Here is a 25213-nt window from a genome sequence, read left to right as displayed (position 1 = left end):
ATTCTTTTAACTTATTCCAACTAACCCTTTTCAGTTATTTTTTCATTTGTTAATTGGATATTGGATAAATCTAATTACACAGCTTAATAGTGAAACTAACTTCTCCAGTCAGTGATCTTGTCAGTGGAGCAAAATTAGAAATGAGAGATGGCAGATATTTCACGGTGATTCTTTAATGACTCTTCACAAATTTAATAGAACATTGGAACTGCAGATTTCAGATAACCACCATCCTCTGAAAAGTGGACCTCTCAGATCTTTAAATTTATTATGTCTCACCTTAAACCTGTGCCATTGTTATGTCACAGACCAGCAATAGAAATTCACCAAGACAGTTATTTTTAAAACAATATATTTATTAATAACTACTAATAATATAACACATTAATTAACAACCCAACTATGTGTGAAAATACCTGTGTGTGTTTGTGATACCCAAACCATTACAGCTCAGGCACAATTTTTGAAAGTTATTTCAAAGTCGGTCTTGGGAATCTTGAAACTCAGACTTTTACACTGATACCAGAAGTAATCACAAAGGGGGTGAGAGACTGTGTGTTCAGTCTATTGAAACTCACGAATCCTTGTCAAGTTGATTCCAGAGAAATTTGTTTTCATACGAATGGTTGTCACAACTCCCCTCTTCCTTGCTTAGGAGGAATGAAACATATGACTTCCACAATGCTTCCAAAAGCAAGGCACGTGTCAGACGAAATGACTATAAAAATTATCTCAATCAAAAATGGCTCATGGTGGTTCAATAATTCTCTTGACAAGGAGAGTCAGTAAAATTGTCCATTTCACCCAAAGTCACTCCCATTTGGCTTTTCAAATGGCTAGCTGATCAATACTGAATTCTGTTTGTATCCCATCTGTTTTCCTGAACAAACAACCAACCATTGTTCTTGGTTCTTCTTTCAGAGGATTAACTTTGTTTATAGTTATCATTTAATGGTGCCTGAGTGTGTGAGCTGTGAAGGTTTGCATCCTGAGTTAACTCTTAAAGTGTGGTTACTAAATGAAATGTGAGCTTGTAATAGACATCTAGTTCCAGATTTTGTTCCATGGAGAAAAGGACTCAACCTGTCTGTTTTATTTGTGTCCCTTCATAATTTCATAAAGCTCTATAAAGTCACCTTTAGCATCTGATGTTCCAGTGAGAATAAACACAACCTGTCCAATCTCTCTTTCTAACATTCCTCCATTCCAGGCAACATTCTGGTGAATATCTTTTGCTTACTTTCTGTTGCTACTGCATCCTTCTTGTAGTTTGGTGACCAGAACTGTACATAATACTTCAGTAAGAAAATATGTCGCAAAAAGGTAGCAAAACCTGACTATCAGTTTCCACCCCCCCCCCCCCCCCCCATTCCTCAAAGATCAAACCAAGCTCAAGCCTTTCAGCTCAATCTGGGTACCCAATTTTGGCTTCACTCCCATTCTTGGGATAGGGTAGGGTCTTCAGGTTAATCTAAATAACCTGATAGGATAGGGTCTTCAGGTTAATCTGAATAATCTGATAGGGTACTTTCTTCACCACCTGTACTGGCACTTCCAGCTGGCTATGGACTTGTCCCAAAATCTCTGTTCATCAACACCCCCAAGGCCCTACCGCTATCTATACTCCCAAAATGCATCACCTCACAATTGTTAGGATTAAAATTAATTTGTCTCTCTGCCTAATTTACTAACCTTGGATAACCTTCTTTCTGCTCTCTACAACAATATTTTTTTATCATCTGCAGACTTATTTATCCCACTTCCTGCGTTCACATCTAAATCATTCATTACTATATATCACAAATATCAAAGGTCCCAGAACCAGACCTTGTGCTGCACCATTGTTCAGACTTCCAATCAGAAAAATAACCCTCTTCCACCATTATTTTTATAATCCATTAAAATGTTGTTTGTTGATAATTTACATTGCTTAATTTATTAGGTCCATTAAACAACAGACTTGAAGATCAATAAAAAATTCAAATAGCTTCTCTTTGTATTTTCTGTATTTGCGGTCAAGGTGATATGTGTGTACATGGCATGTCCTTATGATTTGGCCTAAAGATGATGCAAGTTCTCATTCCAAATTGATCAAACAGAATGCCTATTAGAGGTTTTTGCGTATTTATAAAAACTCTTTGCTTTAGGACAAAAGCTGGAAGCTAAAGTGGACAATAGTAAAGAAGAGCTGAAAGGAAAAGATACGTCAGAGGATGAATTTGCAATCCCTGCTGCTGTAGGTGGCTGATTTTCTGAATCCAAGATCAATTGCCCACACTTTGGCGACTCTTCATCATTGCAAGTGACAAACATGACGTGATATTTGTAGACACCTTCAGGGATACTTAACAAGCAAGTAATCACATGACAGTGCACTGATTTTAGAAACAAGTTGTTCTGACACACAATTCCAGTATTTCAATTAATGCAGCATTATAACAGGTCCTTTCAGTCCACGAGCCCATGCCACCCAAATACACTCAACTGAATGGAGGGAGGAAACCAGAGCACCCAGAGAAAAACCACACAAACCGAGAGCGCCAGATTCGAACCGCAGTCGCTGGTGCTGTAACAGCATTGTGCTAGCCATGTAAATCTTCAGTATTCTTTATTTTTGTTGATCCTCAAAGGAATTGTATGTCTGGTCAGGCAATTCCTGTTCATCACTCGTTGTCCTTGAGCAGGTGATGTTATAGAGTCATAGAACACAGAAGCAAATCCTTTGGCCCAAATTATCCATGCCAGGTTATCCATTGGAGCTAATGCTAATTGAATGCATAGTTAAATCACCTTCTTTAGCTGAGGCAAGCTACTTGGCTCATGGAACCTGTTCTGCCATTTGGGGAACTTATGGCTTAACTATGGCTTTTGTCCACATACTTGCCTTTTCCTTAAACCCTTTATGGCTATCAAACTTAGATTTAAAAATAATAATTGATCTAATTGTGGATAGACGTAGTTCCTTGTTTCACTCGCAAAGTTCTAGCTCTAAGTCACGAAAATCTGTAGACACTGTGGTTGAAGTAAAAACACAAAGCTGTGGAGAAACTTAGCAGGTCAAACAGTGTTCTTTATATAGCAAAGGTAAAAAGACGTAACCAATGTTTCGAGCTTGAGCCCCTCATCGAAGTATGGAAAAATGTTGGCAGGTGTCCAAGCAAAAGAATAAGGGGGGGGGAGGTGTGGTCACAAAGGCAGGTGGTGATACGTGGAGAAGGGAGGGAAGGGGCAGCAGTGATCAAGGGGAGGAGGGATGGTTGGGTGAAGGGAGGGAGGAGAACCGGAAGGGAAGGGGAGAAAAGCAGGTTGGCAGAAACCGGAAAAGTCTATGTTAATTCCATCTGGTTGGTGAGGGGGGGAGGTGTGGGCACAAGTGTTGCACCTCCTGCGGCGGCAGAGAAGGTGCTGGGGGAAGATTTATGGGGAGGGATGAGTGCACGAGGGAGTCCTAGAGGGAGCGATCCCTACAGAAAGAAGAGAGAGGAAGATGTGTCTGGTAGTGGAACCTTGTAAGTACCGTAAATTTCAGAGGATAATGTGTTGGACGTGGAGGCTGTTGGGGTGGTAGGTGAGGATAAGGGGAATTTTGCTTGATGTGTCTGGGGGCGGGTGGGAGGGCCAGGGCAGATGAAATGGAGGAGATGTGGGTGACGGCTGAGTTGATGGTGGTGGAGGGGAAGCCACGTTTGTGGAAGAAGGCAGACATCTCAGAAGATCTCAGCTGGAAGACATCATCTTGGGAACTAATGTGACGGAGAAATTGAAAGAAGGGGATAGAAACCTTGCAGGGGACAGGGTGTGAGGAAGTTAATCAAGGTAGTCGTGGGAGTTAGTAGGCCTATAGTACGTCAGTGGAAAGTTTGTCTCCCGAGATGAAGACAGAGATCCAGAAAGGGGAGAGTGATGTCGGAAGTGGAAATGTTGGGGTGGAAGTTAGCTGCAAAGTGGATGAAGTTGTCAAGCTCCTAATTTTTTTGACTGCGTTTCCTTGTCCCAATTTCCAACCAAAGGAAATAATTCTGTATTTTCCCTATCAATTTCCTATGAAACCTTGAAAATTTTGATTAAACTACTTAATTATGGGTTATCCTATATTTTGTTGAATTGAATCCTTGTTTTCATAACCTCTCCTTAGTCAGTGTGCTACTACTTGTGAAGGCATTTTTTCAAAGTAGGAAGGTGATAATCAATAGGAACCACAAAAGTGTTTTCACCTTTTTTAGTGAGTGTTTTATTTTTAGCATTTTGTAGTTCCTGATGTTGAGGGGCATAAGCTTAACATAATACAAGTAGACCTTGACTTACGATGCGGTTTGGTTCTGGGACTTGCATCATAAGTCCAAATTATCATAAGTTGAAACCTTGGTATCGCGAGCTCAGATGCGCAGGCAGCCAGGGCAATGGGAGCTCAGACAGCTGGGGGCTCAGATGCGCGGGCGGCCGGGGCATTAGGAGCTTGGATGCGTGGGTGGCTGGGGCTTCACAAGGGCAGATAAACATCAGATTTTAAAGTTGAAAGTACGGATTCTGACCATCATAATAAAAATACCGTAAGTCAGGGTCTATCTGTATTGTAAATGTTCAAGTTAGTATCTTCAGCTTAGCATGAATCCTGAAGTTTCAGTTGTTTATCCATGCTTTACCGTAATTTTTAATAATGAAATACAGCCCAAATGAGGTTATTTTGATATGAAGTTTCCAGACCTGGACAGTACAAATCTAACATTGTCTGTCAAACTAGAGTATTACTGTGCTCATAATTCCGATAGTGGAATTAAAGATTATACAATGACTGTTTGATTTCCATTTTAGCATTGATAATTTTACAAAATTGTGCTCTTGTTCATATTTTGGAAGTCATGATTATTTTGATTTGATATGTGCCAACTGGTATTGCACAAAGTTCATTTGTGAATTTTAAAGACATTTTGTTCATTCATTTTGTTCTCCTAGGCCATAGGAGATTCAAGATCAAAGAAAAGGCGAAAAAAGTCAAGAGGGAAAAAGGTACAACATTGCGATGTTGTTGTGGTCAAATTTAAATGTTATTGCTCTTCCTGAATAATCAGAAGTTATTTAAATAGTCATTTCTATTGATAACAGTGGATAGTTTAATATGAAAATCATGGTAATTTCAGTATTTATTTTCCCCTGATACAAACTAGCTCCCTGTCATCAGGTTTTGCATAAAATGTGCTTCATTTCCATCACTGTATGCCATGGACATTAATTGAGGTGGTGACTTTGGCAAAGTATAAAGGGGTCACTATAACTGCTTTTGAAAAAGATGCACTGATAAGGTTAACTTATGTTGCAATGAAGATTGGAATAAACGCTAAGGCAACAATCTCCGTTATATCAACCATGAGGGAATAATGGCTTGAAACTATCCCAGTTACTGAGGGAGTTCAGATACTGTTTACATCACTCATTCAATAAATGTGTTTAAATGTTTTTCAGCTGAAATTCAGTCATAATCTAGAGGCCAAATAAGTTTTTAAATCTTTAAGTCAATAAGTTAGATCTTTGCTATGAAAAATCCATGTGAATGCATTTGAGGAGTTTGTTGTAATGCAGCCCCTTACCATAAACAAGAATTGCTTTAAACTGCTTGCATTGGTCTAATTTTGATCCATAACTTTAAATTCACAAAACAGTTTGAATTTTTATTTCGTTAATTAATTACAGTGCAAAATTGCAAGAACTATATCTTGAGATTTAGTGGTAAATTATTTGAATAATGTAGATAATTTCATTAATAATTTCACATGATTTATTGCCAATCATGTTTAATAAATTGTTAATTGATGCACACTTTTTCGATAAAGCTCTTTTTCAAGATTAGCATCAGTACATTTCTCCAAAGATGAGGGAAGTAACATATTTTACCATACAGTACAACAGTATCCAAGCTCTTCGACCTGTCTTCCATGTCAAGTTTTTTCTGCCTAATTCCATTGACCTACACCGATTGCTGTCCATTCCCCTCCCATCCATTTTTTTTCTTAAATGTTGAAATCAAACCCGCATAACTAGTAATGTAAATCTTACAAGCACTCGGTTTGCCAGATGTGAACTTGCAGATGTAGCATTAAACTCATTTACATTGTATGGAGCCTGTATGGTGCCCTTAAAAAAAAATTACAAAACTAAAACAACCCTGAAATTGCAGTCCGAATGGTGTGTCTTTGAGTGCTAATTACACACACCAACAAAACGTTTGTGAAATATAAATCCAACTTCTGTTCTTCCATTGATCATTAAAAAGAGGCTTCTTTATGCATAAACAATGGTCTATCTATCTGAACTTAAAACACTACCATTAAAAATAATTGCTATGCAATTACAGGGTAAGAAGCCAGAAGCTGGTCCCCAGACACTCCCACATGATGCTGATGTGCTCCAAGAATTAAATAGGTAAGAATCCTTCATTTACTATCTCTAGGGATAAAATATTTCCACCAGTTTTATCATGAGATGTAAGTGAACATATTGCTTTGCATTTTATGCAAATAATGGTGAATTTTAAAATATTATTGCATATTTGGATCATTGGTGTGATAACCCTCAACTTTTCAATCTTCTTAGATGACTTACTGTTATTTTATAAATTCCTTTGACCTAGAAATTCTATTGCATGTCACATTGATATAATTGTAACATAAATTTAAAAATCCCTCCTGTTTGCATCTTCTTAGCATTGTTCAGCTCCACTGAGACATCCTATACTCATTCTCCTAATTCTGGTCTCTTTATATGCTTCATAACTGATGGGCATGCCTTTAGTTCTTGTCAATTTCCCTCAAGTGCTGCACTATTTTGTAGGTACTATATAAATGGCAGATCTTGTAAAAGGATGGGAATTATAAGTCTTTGTTGTTCTTTTAAAGCATGCCTGATGACACCAATGTGGTGATATATTGGACAGTGGATTCCTTTTTTGACTTGTAATAGTACGGAACATAAAATATTACACAAAATTGCCGCCTTCCTGTCATAAGGCAGGTAGAGTCACCATTAATATCGACTGATGAGAGAAAGAGTATCAAAAGAGACTCCCTTTCAGAGTCAGTAATTGTCTGTGGATTCCCTGCAGCATCTGCAGCCGCACAGGCTCCTGTTTGATCCATTGGCCACCCCGAGCTCCAGATCCAAACCTCTGACACAATCAGGAGCCCTTCTTTTCCTCAGCATCCTTTCAAATCCCGCTCCAATACCTGATTCCCATGAACCAGGCTGCAGCATCTGCAGCCGCACAGGCTCCTGTTTGATCCATTGGCCACCCCGAGCTCCAGATCCAAACCTCTGACACAATCAGGAGCCCTTCTTTTCCTCAGCATCCTTTCAAATCCCGCTCCAATACCTGATTCCCATGAACCAGGCTGCAGCATCTGCAGCCGCACAGGCTCCTGTTTGATCCATTGGCCACCCCGAGCTCCAGATCCAAACCTCTGACACAATCAGGAGCCCTTCTTTTCCTCAGCATCCTTTCAAATCCCGCTCCAATACCTGATTCCCATGAACCAGGCTGCAGCATCTGCAGCCGCACAGGCTCCTGTTTGATCCATTGGCCACCCCGAGCTCCAGATCCAAACCTCTGACACAATCAGGAGCCCTTCTTTTCCTCAGCATCCTTTCAAATCCCGCTCCAATACCTGATTCCCATGAACCAGGCTGCAGCATCTGCAGCCGCACAGGCTCCTGTTTGATCCATTGGCCACCCCGAGCTCCAGATCCAAACCTCTGACACAATCAGGAGCCCTTCTTTTCCTCAGCATCCTTTCAAATCCCGCTCCAATACCTGATTCCCATGAACCAGGCTGCAGCATCTGCAGCCGCACAGGCTCCTGTTTGATCCATTGGCCACCCCGAGCTCCAGATCCAAACCTCTGACACAATCAGGAGCCCTTCTTTTCCTCAGCATCCTTTCAAATCCCGCTCCAATACCTGATTCCCATGAACCAGGCTGCAGCATCTGCAGCCGCACAGGCTCCTGTTTGATCCATTGGCCACCCCGAGCTCCAGATCCAAACCTCTGACACAATCAGGAGCCCTTCTTTTCCTCAGCATCCTTTCAAATCCCGCTCCAATACCTGATTCCCATGAACCAGGCTGCAGCAGCCTGCAGCCCTCGTGGGTCCCACAACCACGTCACCCACAGCCTGTGTGGGTCCTCTGTCACTGAGCCCTAACCTTAGCCCTAATGTGCCGTATTTACCTTCCTGTAGGGTCATCCCCTCTGTTTCTCTGGGTGTTCTTCCCAGTTTTGTATTTAAAAGAGAGCTGGAAGGCACCTTTTTCACATAGAGGATGATAAATATGTGGAATGAGCTGCCAGAAGAATTGGCAGAGGTGGGTACTATTGTAACATTTAAAATTCAAGTAGAGGTTAGATTTGACCTAAGAGCAGCCAACTGGGACAAGGTTAGGTAGGAAGCTTAGACCACAGTTTTCTGTACTTTGACTTATTGTGCTGTGACTTTTGATCATTGCCAACTTCTGAAAGATGTGCATGTCCATCGGTTAGATGGCAATTGAAATCATTTACCAGAAGTACATTTCTGATATAGTTTATTGGCACTCAAATTCATCTCTTAGATCAGCCATAGAAATATAGGATAGGAATTTTCAAGTATGAATTATTGATGCATTCAACTGGTGAGGCAGGGAAGTATTGATCATATTAATGAGAATCCAGACTTGTTAAACTATGTGGTAACTAATTTTCTATACATGTTGCAAATTTTGCAGTATACCAACCAGTTATAATGTTCCAAAACTTTTATAGCAAGGCAGTATTGATCATGTCCAATTTACTTCAAAACTGAAGTACCTCTCATTAATTGTATGATGGGTGGGGGGGGGGGGGGGAACAGTATTTCCAACTTCACACACCTATTCATGTGAAGGATTAAAAAGTAGGATAAGGTATAACAGCAAGAAACCATGCAATCGCTTAAACCTCGCCAGTCATTCAGTAAGATTGTGACTGCTCTTCTACCTTGATTCCACTTTGTTAGATTATTACTAAAAATCTTGATGGTCCAATTGCTTGAGCATTTATAGCCCTTTAAAGAATTTCAATAATTCACAACTTTGAACCTACATTTTGCGATTGTGGACTCTTATTGGTGTGTTCTGACATCTGCAACTATATTCCATTGCTTTTCTTCTTTGGCTTGGCTTCGCGGACGAAGATTTATGGAGGGGGTAAAAAGTCCACGTCAGCTGCAGGCTCGTTTGTGGCTGACAAGTCCGATTGCTACTGAATGCTTAATTGCCTGAGCTTCACTGATGACAGAAATATTGAACTGTTGAATTTAAGCTGCTTTTGTAGAAGTTTAGTCCTTTTGATACGTTTTAATATTGAAATCAAAATATCAAATCAATAAAAACAAGAGAAGACTGCCTCGCCCTCACACCTGCTCTGCCTCAGCCCCACTTTCTAGTATTGAGCCCACGCTCCTTGATTCCCTTAATATCCATAAATCTATTGATCTCCATCTGGAATATACTTAATAACATAGCCCTCATGGTTAGAAAATTCCAGATTTACTACTGCCTGAGGAAAGAAGTTTTCTTTAAGTGGCTAACCCCTTTTTCTGGGAGAGTGATCCCTTATTCTACACAACCCAATTATGGCAGATGTCATCCCTGCATCTATCCTGTCAAACCCTACAAGAATTTTTAAAATATTTCTGTAAGATCACCTCTTATTCTTCTAAACTCAAAAGTATAAACCCCATCTGCTTTGTGCCCCTCTTCCCCAATCTTGGAACCAATCTCATTAACTTCATTCTGTTCCCTCTATAACAATTACACTCATCTTTAGGTAAGGAATTGCCAATTTGAGCACCTTCCAGGTATTTTGTCCCTGGGGCAACTTGTAATTTCAGTATAATTTTCGTCGTACTCTTGTCCTTTTTCAAAAAAGAGCAACATAGTTACCACCTCCCTAATTTTTTTTTGCCCAAGTCAACTTCCAATGATTTATTTAAATTTCTTTTTGATGACCACTTTTTCCAAATTTACTGTATTTGATGGCATATAGGACTCACTGGTATCCAAGACCTCCATTTTTAGCATGAAAGTTCAAGAAAAGTTAGTTTTGGTGTACTTACCTTGGACAGAACATGCAACTAGGACATCGGTAAAACTCAATAATTTCTTCTTCTTTGGCTTGGCTTCGCGGACGAAGATTTATGGAGGGGTACGTCCACGTCTGCTGCAGGCTCGTTGGTGACTGACATGTCCAATGCGGGACAGGCAGGCATGGTTGTGGCGGTTGCAAGGGAAAATTGGTGGGTTGGGGTTGGGTGTTGGGTTTTTCCTCCTTTGTCTTTTGTCAGTGAGGTGGGCTCTGCGGTCTTCTTCAAAGGAGGTTGCTGCCTGCCGAACTGTGGGGCGCCAAGATGCACGGTTGGAGGCGATATCAGCCCACTGGCGGAGGTCAATGTGGTAGGCACCAAGAGATTTCTTTAAGCAGTCCTTGTACCTCTTCTTTGGTGCACCTCTGTCTCGGTGGCCAGTGGAGAGCTCGCCATAGAACACGATCTTGGGAAGGCGATGGTCCTCCATTCTGGAGACGTGACCCATCCAGCGCAGTTAGGTCTTCAGCAGCGTGGATTCGATGCTTGCGGACTCTGCCAGCTTGAGTACTTCGATGTTGGTGGTGAAGTCACTCCAATGAATGTTGAGGATGGAGCGGAAACAGCGCTGATGGAAGCGTTCTAGGAGCCGTAGGTGATGCCGGTAGAGGACCCATGATTCGGAGCCGAACAGGAGCGTGGGTATGACAACGGCTCTGTACACGCTGATCTTTGTGTGTTTCTTCAGGTGGTTGTTTTTCCAGACTCTTTTGTGCAGTCTTCCAAAGGCACTATTTGCCTTGGCGAGTCTGTTGTCTATCTCGTTGTCGATCCTTGCATCAGATAAAATGGTGCAGCCGAGGTAGGTAAACTGGTTGACCGTTTTGAGTTCTGTGTCTGATGGAGATGTGGGGGTGCTGGTAGTCATGGTGGGGAGCTGGCTGATGGAGGACCTCAGTTTTCTTCAGGCTGACTTCCAGGCCAAACATTTTGGCAGTTTCCACAAAACAAGACGACATCCGCTGGAGAGCTGGCTCTGAACGGGCAACTAAAGTGGCATCGTCTGCAAAGAGTAGTTCACGGACAAGTTTCTCTTGTGTCTTGGTGTGAGCTTGCAGGCGCCTCAGATTGAAGAGACTGCCATCCGTGCGGTACCGGATGTAAACAGCGTCTTCATTGTTGAGGTCTTTCATGGCTTGTTTCAGCATCATGCTGAAGAAGATAACTCAAATAACTCAATAATAATACTGCAATAATTAACAAGGGAAAACCTTCAATAAGAGAAAATTAAAACGAGTAACTATCCTACACAAAAAGCACAATAAAGCATCAATGCTCTGTAACAAAGACTTTAATTATCTTCATTGCCTGAACATTCATCAACGTCATCACTGTCAAACCCCAAAAACTCAGCATCACTACTTCTGGTATCACTGTCCTCAAATAATGCACTGTCCTCGCTCCCATCGAGGACACTTCTTGAAAGCCTTGCAATAATTCCAGCTCTTACAGGGTCCCAATAAGTCTTCACCCATTCACACACCTGTGTAATGGTCAGACATTTCACTCTTCTTGGTCGTGTTACTGCATGGTCTGCTCCCATCCATTAGTTCCAGTGTTCCCTCATCCCATTTTTAAACAGCATTTTTATACACACATCTAAAAACTACATTTGGCTTGTCACACCCCCAGGAATAACAGCCATCTGGGTTTTAGTTTGTGCGCTTTTTTTTAATAACGTCTTCAGTTCTGTGTGCCCTGAACTGATCCCAGACCAGAAGTGCGGGCAAGTAAGAGTCCACCAGATACCATCGCCATATTTTCTGCAACCATAATTTGATTCCAGCTTCATCCATCCAGCCTTTTGGATGAACATGAACCAACACACCACGTGGTTTTTTTTTTTCTTTGGGGTGAGTCTTTCTTTAAATATTACAAATGGTGCAGTTTGGTTCCATCAGCATAGCAGGCCAGTACTCTTTAGTGTGTCTTTTCATGACCAGTGGTTTTTACTCAACAGTTTTAGCTCCTTTAACACTCACAGTTTTGTTGGATGATACATCGAATGTTACTGGAACTTCATTCAAGTTCCCAATTTGGCTCAGTTCAAAACAATTTCTGTTTTGTACATGAAATTCTAGTATTTTTTTCTTCATAATCCACTGACATTTTCTGTGCAATCAATGTTTTTGTACACAGGGATAAACTGTCCCGTTTAATGAACTGGTAACGCAACCTTCTGTTCCATTAAAATCCTGCTTTTGTTCTTCTCCTAAGCTCCTGGCCTTGTGCATTATTGTCTTGGTGAAACATATTTCCATGCTTTTCTTTCATTTATCACCCAGTATTTTAACTCTTCAATTTATGGCCAACATGGGGCTCGACAACAGAGGTTATATTGACCCTTTTTAGCAGCCTCTAGCTCTTTTTCTTGCTTTCTCCATGCATATACTATTTTTGCTGTAGGCGGTGCTCCAAAGACTATAACTGTTGCTCTATTTCTGTACTCCTTAGCATGCGTTATAAATTTTAGGTTGTATGGAGTAGTGTTGCTTGAGCACTTTCCGCCTGTCGCCATCTTGCGGATGAAAACCTCCACTACGGTGCCCAAAATGGTGGCTCTAAAATGACATCTTCGCGTAGAAGACCTGGAGTGGTTTTTGAGGCAAATTTTTGGGAAAGAGGGGGGGGTCCTCTATGCCCTCAAAAACGGTAATATATTCTCTGCTATTAAATTTTTTTTCTACCATTCTCCTCATCACAGTTCATGCACCCACCCAGCTTCGAATTGTCACCATTTTAAGTATATTATTTTTTGATGTATCCAGTTCATTGATATGGTGTATGATTAACTTGGTCAGCCCACTGAGTGCAGAATGAAGAAGTTTAAAGTTCTGAGAGTTTTATTTACAAAGAAATTTGATGGATATTTCATGTTGGGATTTTCACATTTTGATTATGATCAAAGTTTGCTTTAATAGAGAAATGATTTCTTGAAGCATCAAGTTACTTCAAAGATTGCAAGGATAATACTGTATATGCCGGTGTATAGGACCACTCTATATAGGACAATCCACAGAATTTCCACATAAAATGTAGGTTATGAAAGGTACCCTTTGTATAAGGTGACCAAAATCTGGCACGTTGCTGACCAGTGGATGCTGTTAAAAGCAAATCCCAATATTTTAATAACAAATTTCCATGTAAATGTTTTAACTTTATTGACTAATAAGTCAAATAAACCCATGTCGGCTCCTGTAACAGGCCTTTTAAAGCCTGTAGAGAACCGACGGCAGTCAGATGGGGTGCATGGGCTCCACGGGCGCTGAGACTTCATCGACCACAACAGGATACGCGCAAGATTGTGTCAGAGCCAAGCAGGAAGATGGCAGAGGAGCTGAGACTTTGCTGTCAAGGTCTGGATTTTACACCAGGCGTACAAGGTGACCTTGATTTTCAGATGACATTTTTAACTTTTGAGTATCGTCCTATATGCTGGCAAAACCTGTATTTTTTGTGAAGTACCCTAATGCATTTGCTGGAGAAATTGGAAGAAAATGCACGTAGGTCTGTAAAAATGGTGAAGGAGATACGAGAGGAGGGTTTATATCAGTACCTTGTTGATGTAAAGTCTTCTACTTCTTCATCCTACCTAATCTCTGGTATTTTCTAATAGCTTTTATTCTCTAGCTATGGGCTACTTTCTTTTTAGAAACAAAAAAGTATGAAGGAATCTAACAATCCATCCAGAGGTAGAAACAGATATCTCTAGATATAGCAAGATCTAAATTTGAACTCTTGCAACTGTAATTGGAACAAGGTGTTAGCAGGTTTGTTCTGAAAGTCGAGCGTGAACGAAAAGACTCATGAGATTCTTGGGATCATTACGTTGTTTCTGATTAACTAAAGATGGAATTTAAAGTTTAGGAGAAAACATGCAGCATGGAAATAGTTCTCTTGGCCTACAAAGACTACACCAAATGTCATCCTATTTAAACTAATCTCACACTATTCCCATTTTATTCTCCCCTCGTTCCCTTCAAATTCCCACCGCGTTCTGTTGTTGACCAGAATATTAGGCGAAATTTACAATGATTATTTAATTGTACAAACTGTATATCTTTGGGACGTGGGATGAAGGCAAAACTCCAAGAGGAAACACACATGGTTACAGGGAGAATGCAAACTCCACACAGACCACCAGGGATCAGGACTGAATCTGAGCTACAGGAGCTGAGAGAGAGCATCTGTGCTATTGTGATGCACGGATAGCTTCCTGATGGAATTATAGGAGATTTGTGAGCCATTCTCTTCCCCACCTCAACAGTATTGCTCTGCCATGTGGGTCTAGAATTGCAAAGTGGCTACAAAAGTGCTATTGGGTCCTAGTACAATTACTTCCCGACTTGCGACTTGTGTTCATTCACACATAGGACCAATTTCTTTTTAGTATCATACAGGTAATATTCTGCCTTGTCCCTACCGGGAGCCCAAGGTGGCACCGGGTAACTAGAGGCAGCAACATCACCTCACAACATACGTTGTGATTTGGAACGCATGCTCAGACTGCCATCGCTCTCTCCCTCCCCAACATCAGCAATCTGCGCTTATGTTCCGAATCACCTTTTTTTTTATATTAAAAAAACGGCATTGGGTCTGGCAAAGCACGTTTCTTTGATGACACTACAAGAGGAGCACCAAAATGAAAGAAAAAAATATAAAATTTGCCCGATTACAGTGAAAATCGGGCCTATCTATGGAAAATAACACCGCTCATGAGAGCTGGCTGGTGGCCAACCTCTTGTGAGAGCTGGCCTTGGTGGCCAGTATTTGACAAACTATAACAGGAATACAGGGAAATTCGACATGCATCCTTTCTGTGATACAACTGGTTGGTCAGAACGGAACACCAACAAAACCTCCATATTAGTGCATTTCATGTGCAGTATTCAAGTCTGCAACAACAATCAAATTAATTTGAGCTATTGCAATACCTGGTGCAAACTATCTCACCAATACGTTGATATGATAATTGCCTGTTTCAGGCACAGCACATTTTTAGGATCCTGGAAAATAGACTCCAGAACTTTATTTAGAAATTAAATATATAATCAGATTCTTTAAAAATTGAATGATGGAAGTCAATAGTGGCTTCTCAGCTTCTTTTCTCTTTACGATTGATATATCATAAAGTTAATTGTTTTGTCATTTAAAGTTGAATAAATAGTAACATCGTTGTCACTGCCTTGTCTGTATTGTCTGAAATGAAAAACACCATGAAAACTGAATAGATCTGATGCTAACATGTTATCAGAACAGTTGCACCTTATTTTACCATAGTCACACAGTTTTGTGATTAATAATTAATCAATTCTGTCACTAGCGCTACTTGCTGTTCTGAATATTATGTATTTTTTTTAGTGCGCCAACTCAGAAGAGTGAAATTCCAAAGGATCTGTCTCAGGAAATCTTAGAGAAATCTGAAGCTACAGTAATAGGTAAAGTTGAGCTCACTTTTATTCATAGAAGCAGAAAGGATTTGAAAGTAATTGCTATAAACTCTTTCAGTTTAAATTTCAATGTTTCAAACATGACAAGTCAAAATTCTGAAGCCATCCATACTTTCGGCTGCACGTCCTGGATTCATTCATTGTGCTGCTTAGGTACGTTATGCCCCGCCAGCAGGACTAATCCACCAAAGGTGGCAAGCACAGTGGGATGCAGTTGTAAAAAGACGATAGCATGAATGTCAGGTACTATCAGTCACGCATCATAAATTCAAACATTGGCAAGAATGTTTCTTTGTCTTTTATTGAACATGGAAGCACAAAGAGAAGCAAGGTCACAGAATGCACTCTTGGAACATCCATCACAAAGGGTGCATCTGTGTTGGCTAAACTGTCTGAATCCCAAAGCATATAGTTGGCAGACTGAGTCTATGCTGCTTTCTTATCAAAAGCTCAACATTTAGAAACATCCTTGACGAAGAGTGCTGTTGGAGCACTCTCTTAACAAGGAATGTTGCTAACGAAGAAGGTGGCTCACTTTCATTTTTTTCAAGGAAAATAAGGAATAGACATAAAAAGTTGTCCTTGCCAGTGATAATCAATCTATATACGAATAAAAGGATGATTGCAAAATCAGTTACTGCTAATAGACTAATCTTTTCTTGGTGATTTATCATGGCTATTGTAACGGGTTAAATTATATATATGTTTTTAAAAGAGTTAGATTGTGGGGGTGTATAGTATAGGACAGAGTAACACTTCACAACTCATTTAAAATGCAAGAGCTTGGCTGAAGCCAGCCATCCAGGCCCCAGTGGCTTTGCAAAAAGACAATGGGATGGGACTACTTTGGAGGAATTTTCAAAATCAGGTGCAAATGAAGGAGTCTGGGCTGAAGAGCTGATAAGACCTTTCAAAGATTGGGTTTGGAGCCCTGCATAGAGTTCTGGTTTTGCAAGCAGAGAGAAAAAAAAACAAACAGGATTTTTCTTTTGGAGAGAGAGTTTTGCAGTAGCTTTGGAGGCTGCAACATGACAAGCTGGCAGGCTTGTTAAAAACCCCATTTTGAAGATGCGTTGTGAGTTCTGAGTTCAGCCTGTTGAAAAGCCCTTGAAGTCCTTACAAGGGGAAATGGCTGGCTAGAGTATTTCTCCTTAAATAAGGGAAACAAGAGGAACTCTGTGGTGACCTGGAAGAAGAGGTTATCATTTGGAAAATCCATGATGGGGCAAGTTTTTTCAGCAATGCACTGAAATATTGATAGTGGGAAATCAGTTTGTGTGTGTCCAACGAGCAACAAATCTCTCTCTGAAACCAACAAGAACCTTCTGGAGCGGTAACCAATGATCTTTAAGCACCAGAGCTTGGTGAAGATTCATCAATGTTAAATTCTGTGCACAGTATAAGAATTGCCTGGATATGGGTGAACTTGGAGGAGTGAGAAGTAAGATTGGACTGTGAATCAAAGAACTTTCCTGAACATATACACATTACATACACGTTGTTAGGTCGGCTTTGTTCATGAATGAGTGAGTCAAACACCAGACTGAGTCGAAATCAAGGTTCTTTGTTCTTTATTGCCGGATTGTAACACTTGCAACTAACAGTGTTAGTTGGAGAAGGCGCATTCTGCCGTTATCAGCAAGTGGTGTTTTTTATATACCTTAGGATACGTACTTAGTAAATTATCATACCATGACATTGTCCAATGAATAAACTGTTGCTGTCCCTCTCTGCTAGCCTCCTGCACATCAATTTGTCATCCCCACTCTTATCTTGAGAGTACAAGGTCACAACTGCATCTTGTTACGGCCCAGCACTGGGTGACTCCCTCTACATTCCCAGCTCATGATGTTTTTACCTAACAACGTGCGCTTAGAATTAGAAGGGAGTTAAGTTAATAGTAATAAGTTAGAGTTTAATCCTGTTTTCGTATTTAAAGAAAATTAAAAGCAACTCTTTAAGTAACCAGTTGTCTTGGTGAATTTCTATTACTGCTGGGTTTTGAGGTCCTCTGGACTTATAACACTATAATTTGATGTAAAATAATTTATCATAGTTTGCCTGTTTTTAGGATAATGAGTATTCAGTGGGGTCAAATGTAATCACTTTGATTACTTTTAGTTTCCATGTAGAGGTTTGATTTAATTCTGCAGAGGAGATTTAGTAGAAGAAATAATGTTAATTTTATTAACAAACCAGATTATTGCTATTTTGTTTTCCTGTAATGAGCTATCCTGTATTTGTTAAAGAATTTTATTCAATTATGTAGCTAGTTAATACAATACAGATGCTGTATGATTGAAGTAAACTTTCAGCTGTTTGAATGATTGAGATTTTATCAGCTCTCCATTGTAGAAATCATCCTAATTTCATATTGAAAATGACACCAAAGGTGAGAAGGGGTATAGTTAGGGTGGCACATTGGTGTAGTAGTTAATGGTGCTGCATCATGGCCCAGGTTTAATCCTCACCTTGGGTGCTGTCTGTGTGGAGTTTGCATGTTCTCTCTGCAACCACGGTTTACCTGGCTGTTGTAGTTAACTGAGATGATAGTGGCTCTGTCGTGATGGATGTGAAGATAACGGCTGCCTCTCTCCATTTTGTTTGGCTCTACAGCTAACCACAGTTTGGAGACTTTGCTAAAGTAATATTTTCAACAACCATTGAGCTCAGTCTATGCACAAGGTTAGATCTCACAGATAGTTGTGCAAACTGAGCAGTGAGCTAACTCATTGTGGAAGCATCAGTGAAGAGTTGAGTTCTGTCCCAGATTCCTAACGCAGTAGAGATGTGAGCAACCCATCTCCATTTGCTGATTTTGTAATACTCTTGTTCCTGAGAACATTTCCCCAAGTGCAAAGTGAGGTGTGGATTTGTTTTGCATGTTCTGCAGTTCCACCAGCCATATTTGAACAAACCAATTTATAGTACAGTAGCCCCCCTCCCCACCCCCCTTATCCAGGGGGGTTATGTTCCAAGCTCCTCAGTAGATGCCTGAAATCACGGATGGTACCGAACCTTATATATACTATGTTTTTTCCTATACATACCTATGATAAAGTTTAATTTATAAATTAGGTACAATAAGAGATTAACAACAATAAGTAATAATAAAATAGAACAATTATAACAATATTAAAAAAAGTTACTTAAACACAAGCATTGTGATACCACGACAGTCAATCTGATAACCAAGAAGGCTACTAAGTGACTAATGGGTGGGTTCATATACAGCGTGGATACGCTGGGCAAAGGGATGATTCACATCCCGGATGGGACAGGGCAAGATTTCATCACACCACTCGGAACGGCACACAATTTAAAACTGGTGAACTGTTTATTTCTGGATTTTCCATTTTAATATTTTTGGACCACAGTTGACCGCAGGTAACTGAAATCATGAAAAGCGAAACTATGGAAAAGGGAGAACCCTTTAAAGATACCTATAAAGATTGTCGTGGCAAAGCCTGGAATTGATTTGTGCAAAATTCTGGTGTGAGAATGAGCTTGCTTTAAGAAATACTTGAATTATTTATTTTGCTCTTGAGCCATTCAACCTGCAGTTAATGGAAACTTTCTTTACCAATGTTGAAAATGGTGCTTTATGAAGATTTAAATTTTAACCACAGAGAGATAAGAGTGCAGGTTTGAAGAAACTTCTGAATTTCATTCTAATGAGGCACTAAGCAAGAGTTTGTAGGGAGGACATGTTGAAGTACTAGTTTATGTAGAGTTGTACCATTATCGCAGGTGAAGTCATCAAGGATACTTGTGGCGCCCTTGATTTCCCTTATTCTATGTGAGGTGTATACCTCTACCCTGGCTGCCATTCCCACTGTTCTCTCTGTGTAATAAGGGAAAGACCTTACCTGACTTCACCATAGTCACCTAAACCAAGGTTCAGTGCTGCGTGTCAGCCCAGCTGTACCCAAAATTCTAACCTGTGCCTTCTTAATGAAACCTGTCACTGCCAAAACCTCTTCCTTCGTCAATGCTTGGCCAAAGCCTCTCAAAGCTTCTGAGTCCCACTCTTATGTTGAGCCCACTCCTACAGTGGCCACTCCATTTCAACTTCCCTTTTTATCGACTGCTGAGTCCACTCACCTCTCCAACAAACTCTCACAACTCGCTCAAATCTCAGGTCTTAAACAAAGCCTTTAAAAAAAATCCATACCCTTGTTTTCCACAAGACCATAAAATTTAGGAGTAGAATTTGGCCATTCAACCCTTTGAGTCTGCTCTGCCATTCAAATCGTGGCTGATGTATTTTTCCTCTCAACCCCATTCTCCAGCCTTCCCCCATAACCTTTGACGCCCTTACGAATCAAGAACCTATCGACCTATGCTTTAAATATTCCCAATTACGGCTTACACAGCTGTTTTCTCAGATTTCTCAGCTTCACCACCCTCTGGGTACATTTTTCTCATCTTCGTACATTTTTAAAAAAATTCTGAGGCAATGCCCTCTGGCCCTAGACACTCCCACGACTGGAAACATCTTCTCTACATCCATTTTTCTAAACTCACCTACAGGCCCAGAGCCATTAAACACTTCTCATATGTTAACCCTCTCATCTTTGGGATAATTCTTGTCAATATTTACTTCTTGTAAATCTTCTCTGGATGCTCTCCAATGTGGGACCCAAAACAGCTTGCAATATTCCAAATGTGGTCTGAACAATGCCTTGGAAAGCCTCAGCATTACATTTTTGCCTTTTTATTCTCATCCTCTCAAAATAAATGCTAACATTGCACTTCCCTTCTTTACTCTAACCTCATTTTGCAAGTTAACCTTCAGGGAATCCTGCACAGGGGCTCCCAAGTCCCTTTGGACTTTCACTTTCCAAACATTCTCCATTTAGAAAATAGTCTACATCTTTATCCTTTTACCAATGTTTATGACCATACACCTCCCACGCTGTTGATTGCCTTTTACTTCCTGTAGAAGCTGCATGATCTGCTGTGTTTCATATTTGTGTATTGCACTCAACCCAAGCATCTGCAGAATTTCTTGTTTAACAAATGAAGAACCCTTACTTTTTGTTTGTGGCCATGGGCTCAATCTGCTGTACCACGTGGTTTAAAGATTCTAAGTTCAACATATACTTCATCACTCTATTGCCAGTTGCCTTATTTATTGTGTTTGGGCTTCCCTGGGAATTCATGGCCCTGGCTCTCTTCACCTTTCACACGTTCCCCCTGCTGCCTCCTCCTCTGTTGAACACAAGTTAAAATAAGTATCAAAATTATGCAGGTTCAATTTTTTTGTATTACGTGGGGATGTTGGCAACTATACAAAGCTGATCTTCACCAAAATCTGATCGCCTCCCAACTCCAACAAAAGCAGTGGCAGATTTTAATTTTAAATGGAAATGCTAATAGATTTTATTCCATTCGATAAATAAAATAAGTTAACTGTTTATTTCATCTTTGAGTTTTGTAAATTTTCATGATTTTTTTTGTACATATTCACATTTATATCTTTAGATATGGAACAGGTTCCAATATTTAGAGATCTGATTCAACATTGTAGTAGCAATAAAAAGCAAGCCTCATTGACAGCTCAGGGGATTAAGAATGAGTGTTTCCTCTTTAATTGTTCTTTGCAATGACTGTTAATGAAAAATGTCAAAATTATAGTCGTGTGTTCTGAAAGATCCCTTTTGCAATATGTATGTATTCTGCATTGTGTCAGCCATCATATCAATCAAACAATATTCTAAACTTGGTAGAGTCGATTCCCCATTATCCGGCACCTACAGGGATTGCAGATGCCACATATTCAAATTTTCAGGTTGACTGAGACACACTGTTACAATGCCTAACTAATATACCTGCATTAAGGGCACACAATTTAAAAGACAGTAATTTAGTAAAAAAAAAATCAGTATTGTAGCATATAATTATGTAAAGTTCACTTTAATCAGAAAATTTCTGTAACTTGCAAAATTTAAATTCGAACCCTAGTCAATACAGCTGAAACAGCATTGCACAAGCCACTACACTAACGGTGCCGCCATCATAATTAACACGCTCTTCCCGAAGTTCGAGGCCTGTTTCCGCTCCGTAAATGGTTATATGGTTATATAGTTTACCGACGATAAATAACTAGACAGGGATAGGGAGACACTTTGGGAGAGTCGCTCCAGCAGCGAGCGGCATCAGCCAGCTCTTCGTCCTGGGCAGCACCATTTTATTCAAACATAACTTTATTCAAACAGCTGCTGCAGGCACTCCGCTGGCTGAATGTTTGCTCCCATCTTCACCAAGAGGTTATGTGTTGCTTCGGAGAACACTTACAATTTAAAACTTTTATTTCAACTTTAATTTATTTTTAAATTTTATTTATTTATTTCCACGGTTTTTTTTTTTTTTGATGGTTGTTTGGGTTTCTGGTTGAATGAATTCCAGATAATGGTGATTCTCCTGGATATTGCTATGCCTGTTCTACAAGAAAGTTTGCAGATGCTATTATTGTAGTTTACACAAAAGATTGGAGAAACTCAGCAAGACACGTAGTAAAGATGCATAACCATAAATTTTCCAGCCTGAGCCATTTGTTAAAGTATGAGCAGAAAGCAGACAGGCGCCTGAATAAAATGATGGGGGGATGGGCTGGGGGAGGAGCACAGGCCCATAGGTCTAAACAAGAGAAAAAAAGCTGAGAAGTGATAAGGGGAGGGGAATAGCTCTCTGAATGGACTGGGAAGGGAGAGCTGGAGAAAAGGAGACAGACAGACAGGGGAGTGGCCTCACGGAAACTGGAAAGATCTATGTTAATGCCATCCAGTTGGAAAGTGCCCAAATGAAATATAAGGTGTGCCTCAATTTACAGGTGACCTCAGTTTGACAGTGCATGGGAGTGGGGTGTGGATTTGAAATAGGAGATGCCAGTGCAGCGGATAGAATGAAGGTGCGCAAGGAAACAATCTCCCAACCTGCGTCCAGTCTCTCCGATATAGAGAAGGCTACAGCAGGAGCATCAGATGCAGTAAATGACCCCTGCGGATTTGCAAGTGAAGTATTGCTTCACTCGGAAGGACTGTTTGGACCCCTGAACAATGGTTAGAGAGGAGGTATAGGCACAGGTGTAGCACGTCCTGTGTAGCTTTTGTGATCCATAAATTTCAGCAAATTCAGAATTAAATTAAGAGTGGGTTAAAAACAGTGTTTGGAGTCCCTGTATATTTTCCACTGCTGTTGAATTTAATTTTAAGTAAAAATAATTGTTAATGGTAAAGAAAGATCAATCGCTTAAAAAAAAAAGGGTAAATTGAATTTTGACAGCAAGTAAAGTTATGAGAATAAAATGGAGGGTGTAACTGTTTAACCAGTGGGATATAATTTTAATATTGCTTACATTTTTTCAATGTATTTTTATTTTTCTGTTCCACTTTGAAGTCAGTGCAAAATAGTTTATCAATTATATCTGAACTTGAAAATAATCAAAGGGATACCTGCACCTTGTCTTGTTTTTGCTCCTTTTCCAGCTGATTCCTTTGACTCCAAGGATAGAAGTGAAGATGAATCTGACAATGAGACGAGCCAGACAAGGGTAAGTTCAAATCTTATTCACTTATGTGCATTCTCATTTGATCACAATTTGCCATTTCCCTTAGATTTACAACGATGAACAACATTTTTGTGGTTTTGAAGATTGCTGGAGATCAGCTGACAAGCTGAGCAATGGCAAATGGAACCATCCTGACAAGTGCTAAATTATGCATTTTGCAAAGTCAAAGAAAGGTGGGACATGTGCAACAAATGTAAAGATCGTTGGGAGCATTGAGGAACAAAGATGTTGGGATACAAGTCCACGGATCCCTGAAGTGGCAGCACAGGAAGGGAGGTTGGTTAAGGCATATCCTTTGTCAGGCATGCCATAGAATATAAGAGTAAGGTCACCATGTTATAACTTGATAAAATGATGGTTAGGTAACATCTGGATTTTTGTTTAGTTCTTATCGCCTCACTTTAGGAGGCATGTGATAGCACTGGAGAGGTTTCAGAGGAGATTCACCAGGATGTTGCCTGGATTGGAGCAATTTATTTATAAAGAGAGATTACATGGGCTGGGTTTAAGCGGATAGTTTAGGTGGGTTGTAATCTTTCTCTTGGTGGGGTTGTCTCAGACCAGTGACATTGGTGTGTCAGGAGAAGTTAGAGAGGTCTGAGGGAGAAAATTTTCAATGAAATAAGCTCCCTGAGAAGCTGGTGGAGGCAGATACTCTCATGCTATCTATAAAGCATGTAGGAAAGCATTTGAGTCACCAAGGAATTGAAGGCTATGTATCAAAAATAGGAAATATACAATGATTATCGTAGACCTGGTGGGCTGGGGCCTGTTTCTGTTCTTAACAACTCTGTGACAAAACCTAATGAGGTCAATATAGCTGAGACGGTGTATATTGAAACTGTTAATGTATAAAAGACTTGAGTAATGGGTGAAATTTGTATACTACATTTAGATTAATCTTGTGCAGAAAATTACTTTTAAGTACAGGTAGTCCTCAAGTTACGACCATGTTTCGTTCTGACTGATCGGTTGTATATTCATTGTATCCGTTTTATCATTCGTCAAACACAACATGGCAGTCGCGAAGGCCATCTCTTGTGAGGGGTTGGCCATCTCTTGTGAGGGGTTGGCCACCTCTGCCATAGGCGCTATTTTCCATAGATCACCCTAAAAATTTAATTTTTATATTTGTATATATATATATTTATTTTAAAAAATTTATACAGTTTTTCTTCCATTCGAATGTATGGATGGCCATAAGTCAAGGACTACCTGCATTAAGTTGTATTTGAAAATGTCAAGCTCATTTTGATTTGTTGAATTAACATACTGGTGAGATGGTTTTTACTGTTATTTCCAAGTTGGTGCAGTGCTAGTTTCCCTTCATTTTCAACTATTTCATTATTTTTGTGGAAACAATGCTCCCACAGTCAAATATTACCATGTTGGGATGTTTTGTGACATAGAACTTACACAGGATGCTGTTCCCTTGATATTTATGCTCTTGCCCTCCTTTATGTTGGATGTCCCCAGACTGGAATTTGCCATTGTAGTAAATTTACCAAGATAAGACCTTGATTTCCTGTTGCTAACCCCTTGTGTGCAATATTTATGGCTGCATTGGGGAAAGTGGAATATTAGTGTCAATCAAAGCAAACTCAATAACGTAAATGTGCTGACCATGTAAGTTCCATTGAACTAGTTAAAGTCTGTTGCTGGATATATAATTTGACTATAGAATTTTCATCTCCTTTGAATAGAAGATAATATTTTCATATTGATGTTGATGGGTATAAGCTTTGAGCAATAAGATTACCCATTGTCTTTTGTCCCATTGCAGTTGATATTGGATAGAAATCCTGCAATTCTCTTTTTCTTCTTGATTAATCCAGCTCATTGACTTGAATTAAGTTTCATGAAAAATCCACATCATGCAAAGCTTTAAACTGAAAGGAAGGAAGCTTTTTATTTGTTATGTCATTGCAATTGGCTTTGGTACTAAAAGAGGGTGATTGTGGCACAGTGGTTGAATTTCTGAACCTTTCAAGCATCTGAGAGGATAAGTAAACCAATATCAGCATTCTCCCCCACCCAGGCCA

At 40.0% G+C, this 25213-nt stretch overlaps 1 protein-coding gene across 7 annotated transcripts in view; it reads left to right on the top strand.

Annotated features, from left to right (window-relative positions):
- LOC138738424 (E3 ubiquitin-protein ligase DZIP3-like) overlaps positions 1-25213 on the top strand; it is a 103173-nt gene that overhangs the window by 23608 nt on the left and 54352 nt on the right. For all 7 annotated transcript variants that reach the window (XR_011341541.1, XM_069888622.1, XM_069888620.1 and 4 more), the window contains 5 exons: positions 2148-2236; positions 4954-5007; positions 6350-6417; positions 15510-15586; positions 23089-23153. Coding sequence is in view for 6 of the 7 variants with exons in the window: in XM_069888622.1 (XP_069744723.1) it covers positions 2148-2236; positions 4954-5007; positions 6350-6417; positions 15510-15586; positions 23089-23153 (353 nt within the window). In the remaining variant the exon portion in view is untranslated. The remainder of the gene's footprint in view (positions 1-2147; positions 2237-4953; positions 5008-6349; positions 6418-15509; positions 15587-23088; positions 23154-25213) is intronic.

This window comes from Narcine bancroftii, chromosome 7 (genome assembly GCF_036971445.1).
Source record: "Narcine bancroftii isolate sNarBan1 chromosome 7, sNarBan1.hap1, whole genome shotgun sequence".
In the NCBI taxonomy this organism is placed as follows: Eukaryota; Metazoa; Chordata; class Chondrichthyes; order Torpediniformes; family Narcinidae; genus Narcine; species Narcine bancroftii.
The sequence above is the reverse complement of the archived record's forward strand: the minus strand, read 5'-3'. Positions and strand labels throughout refer to the sequence as shown.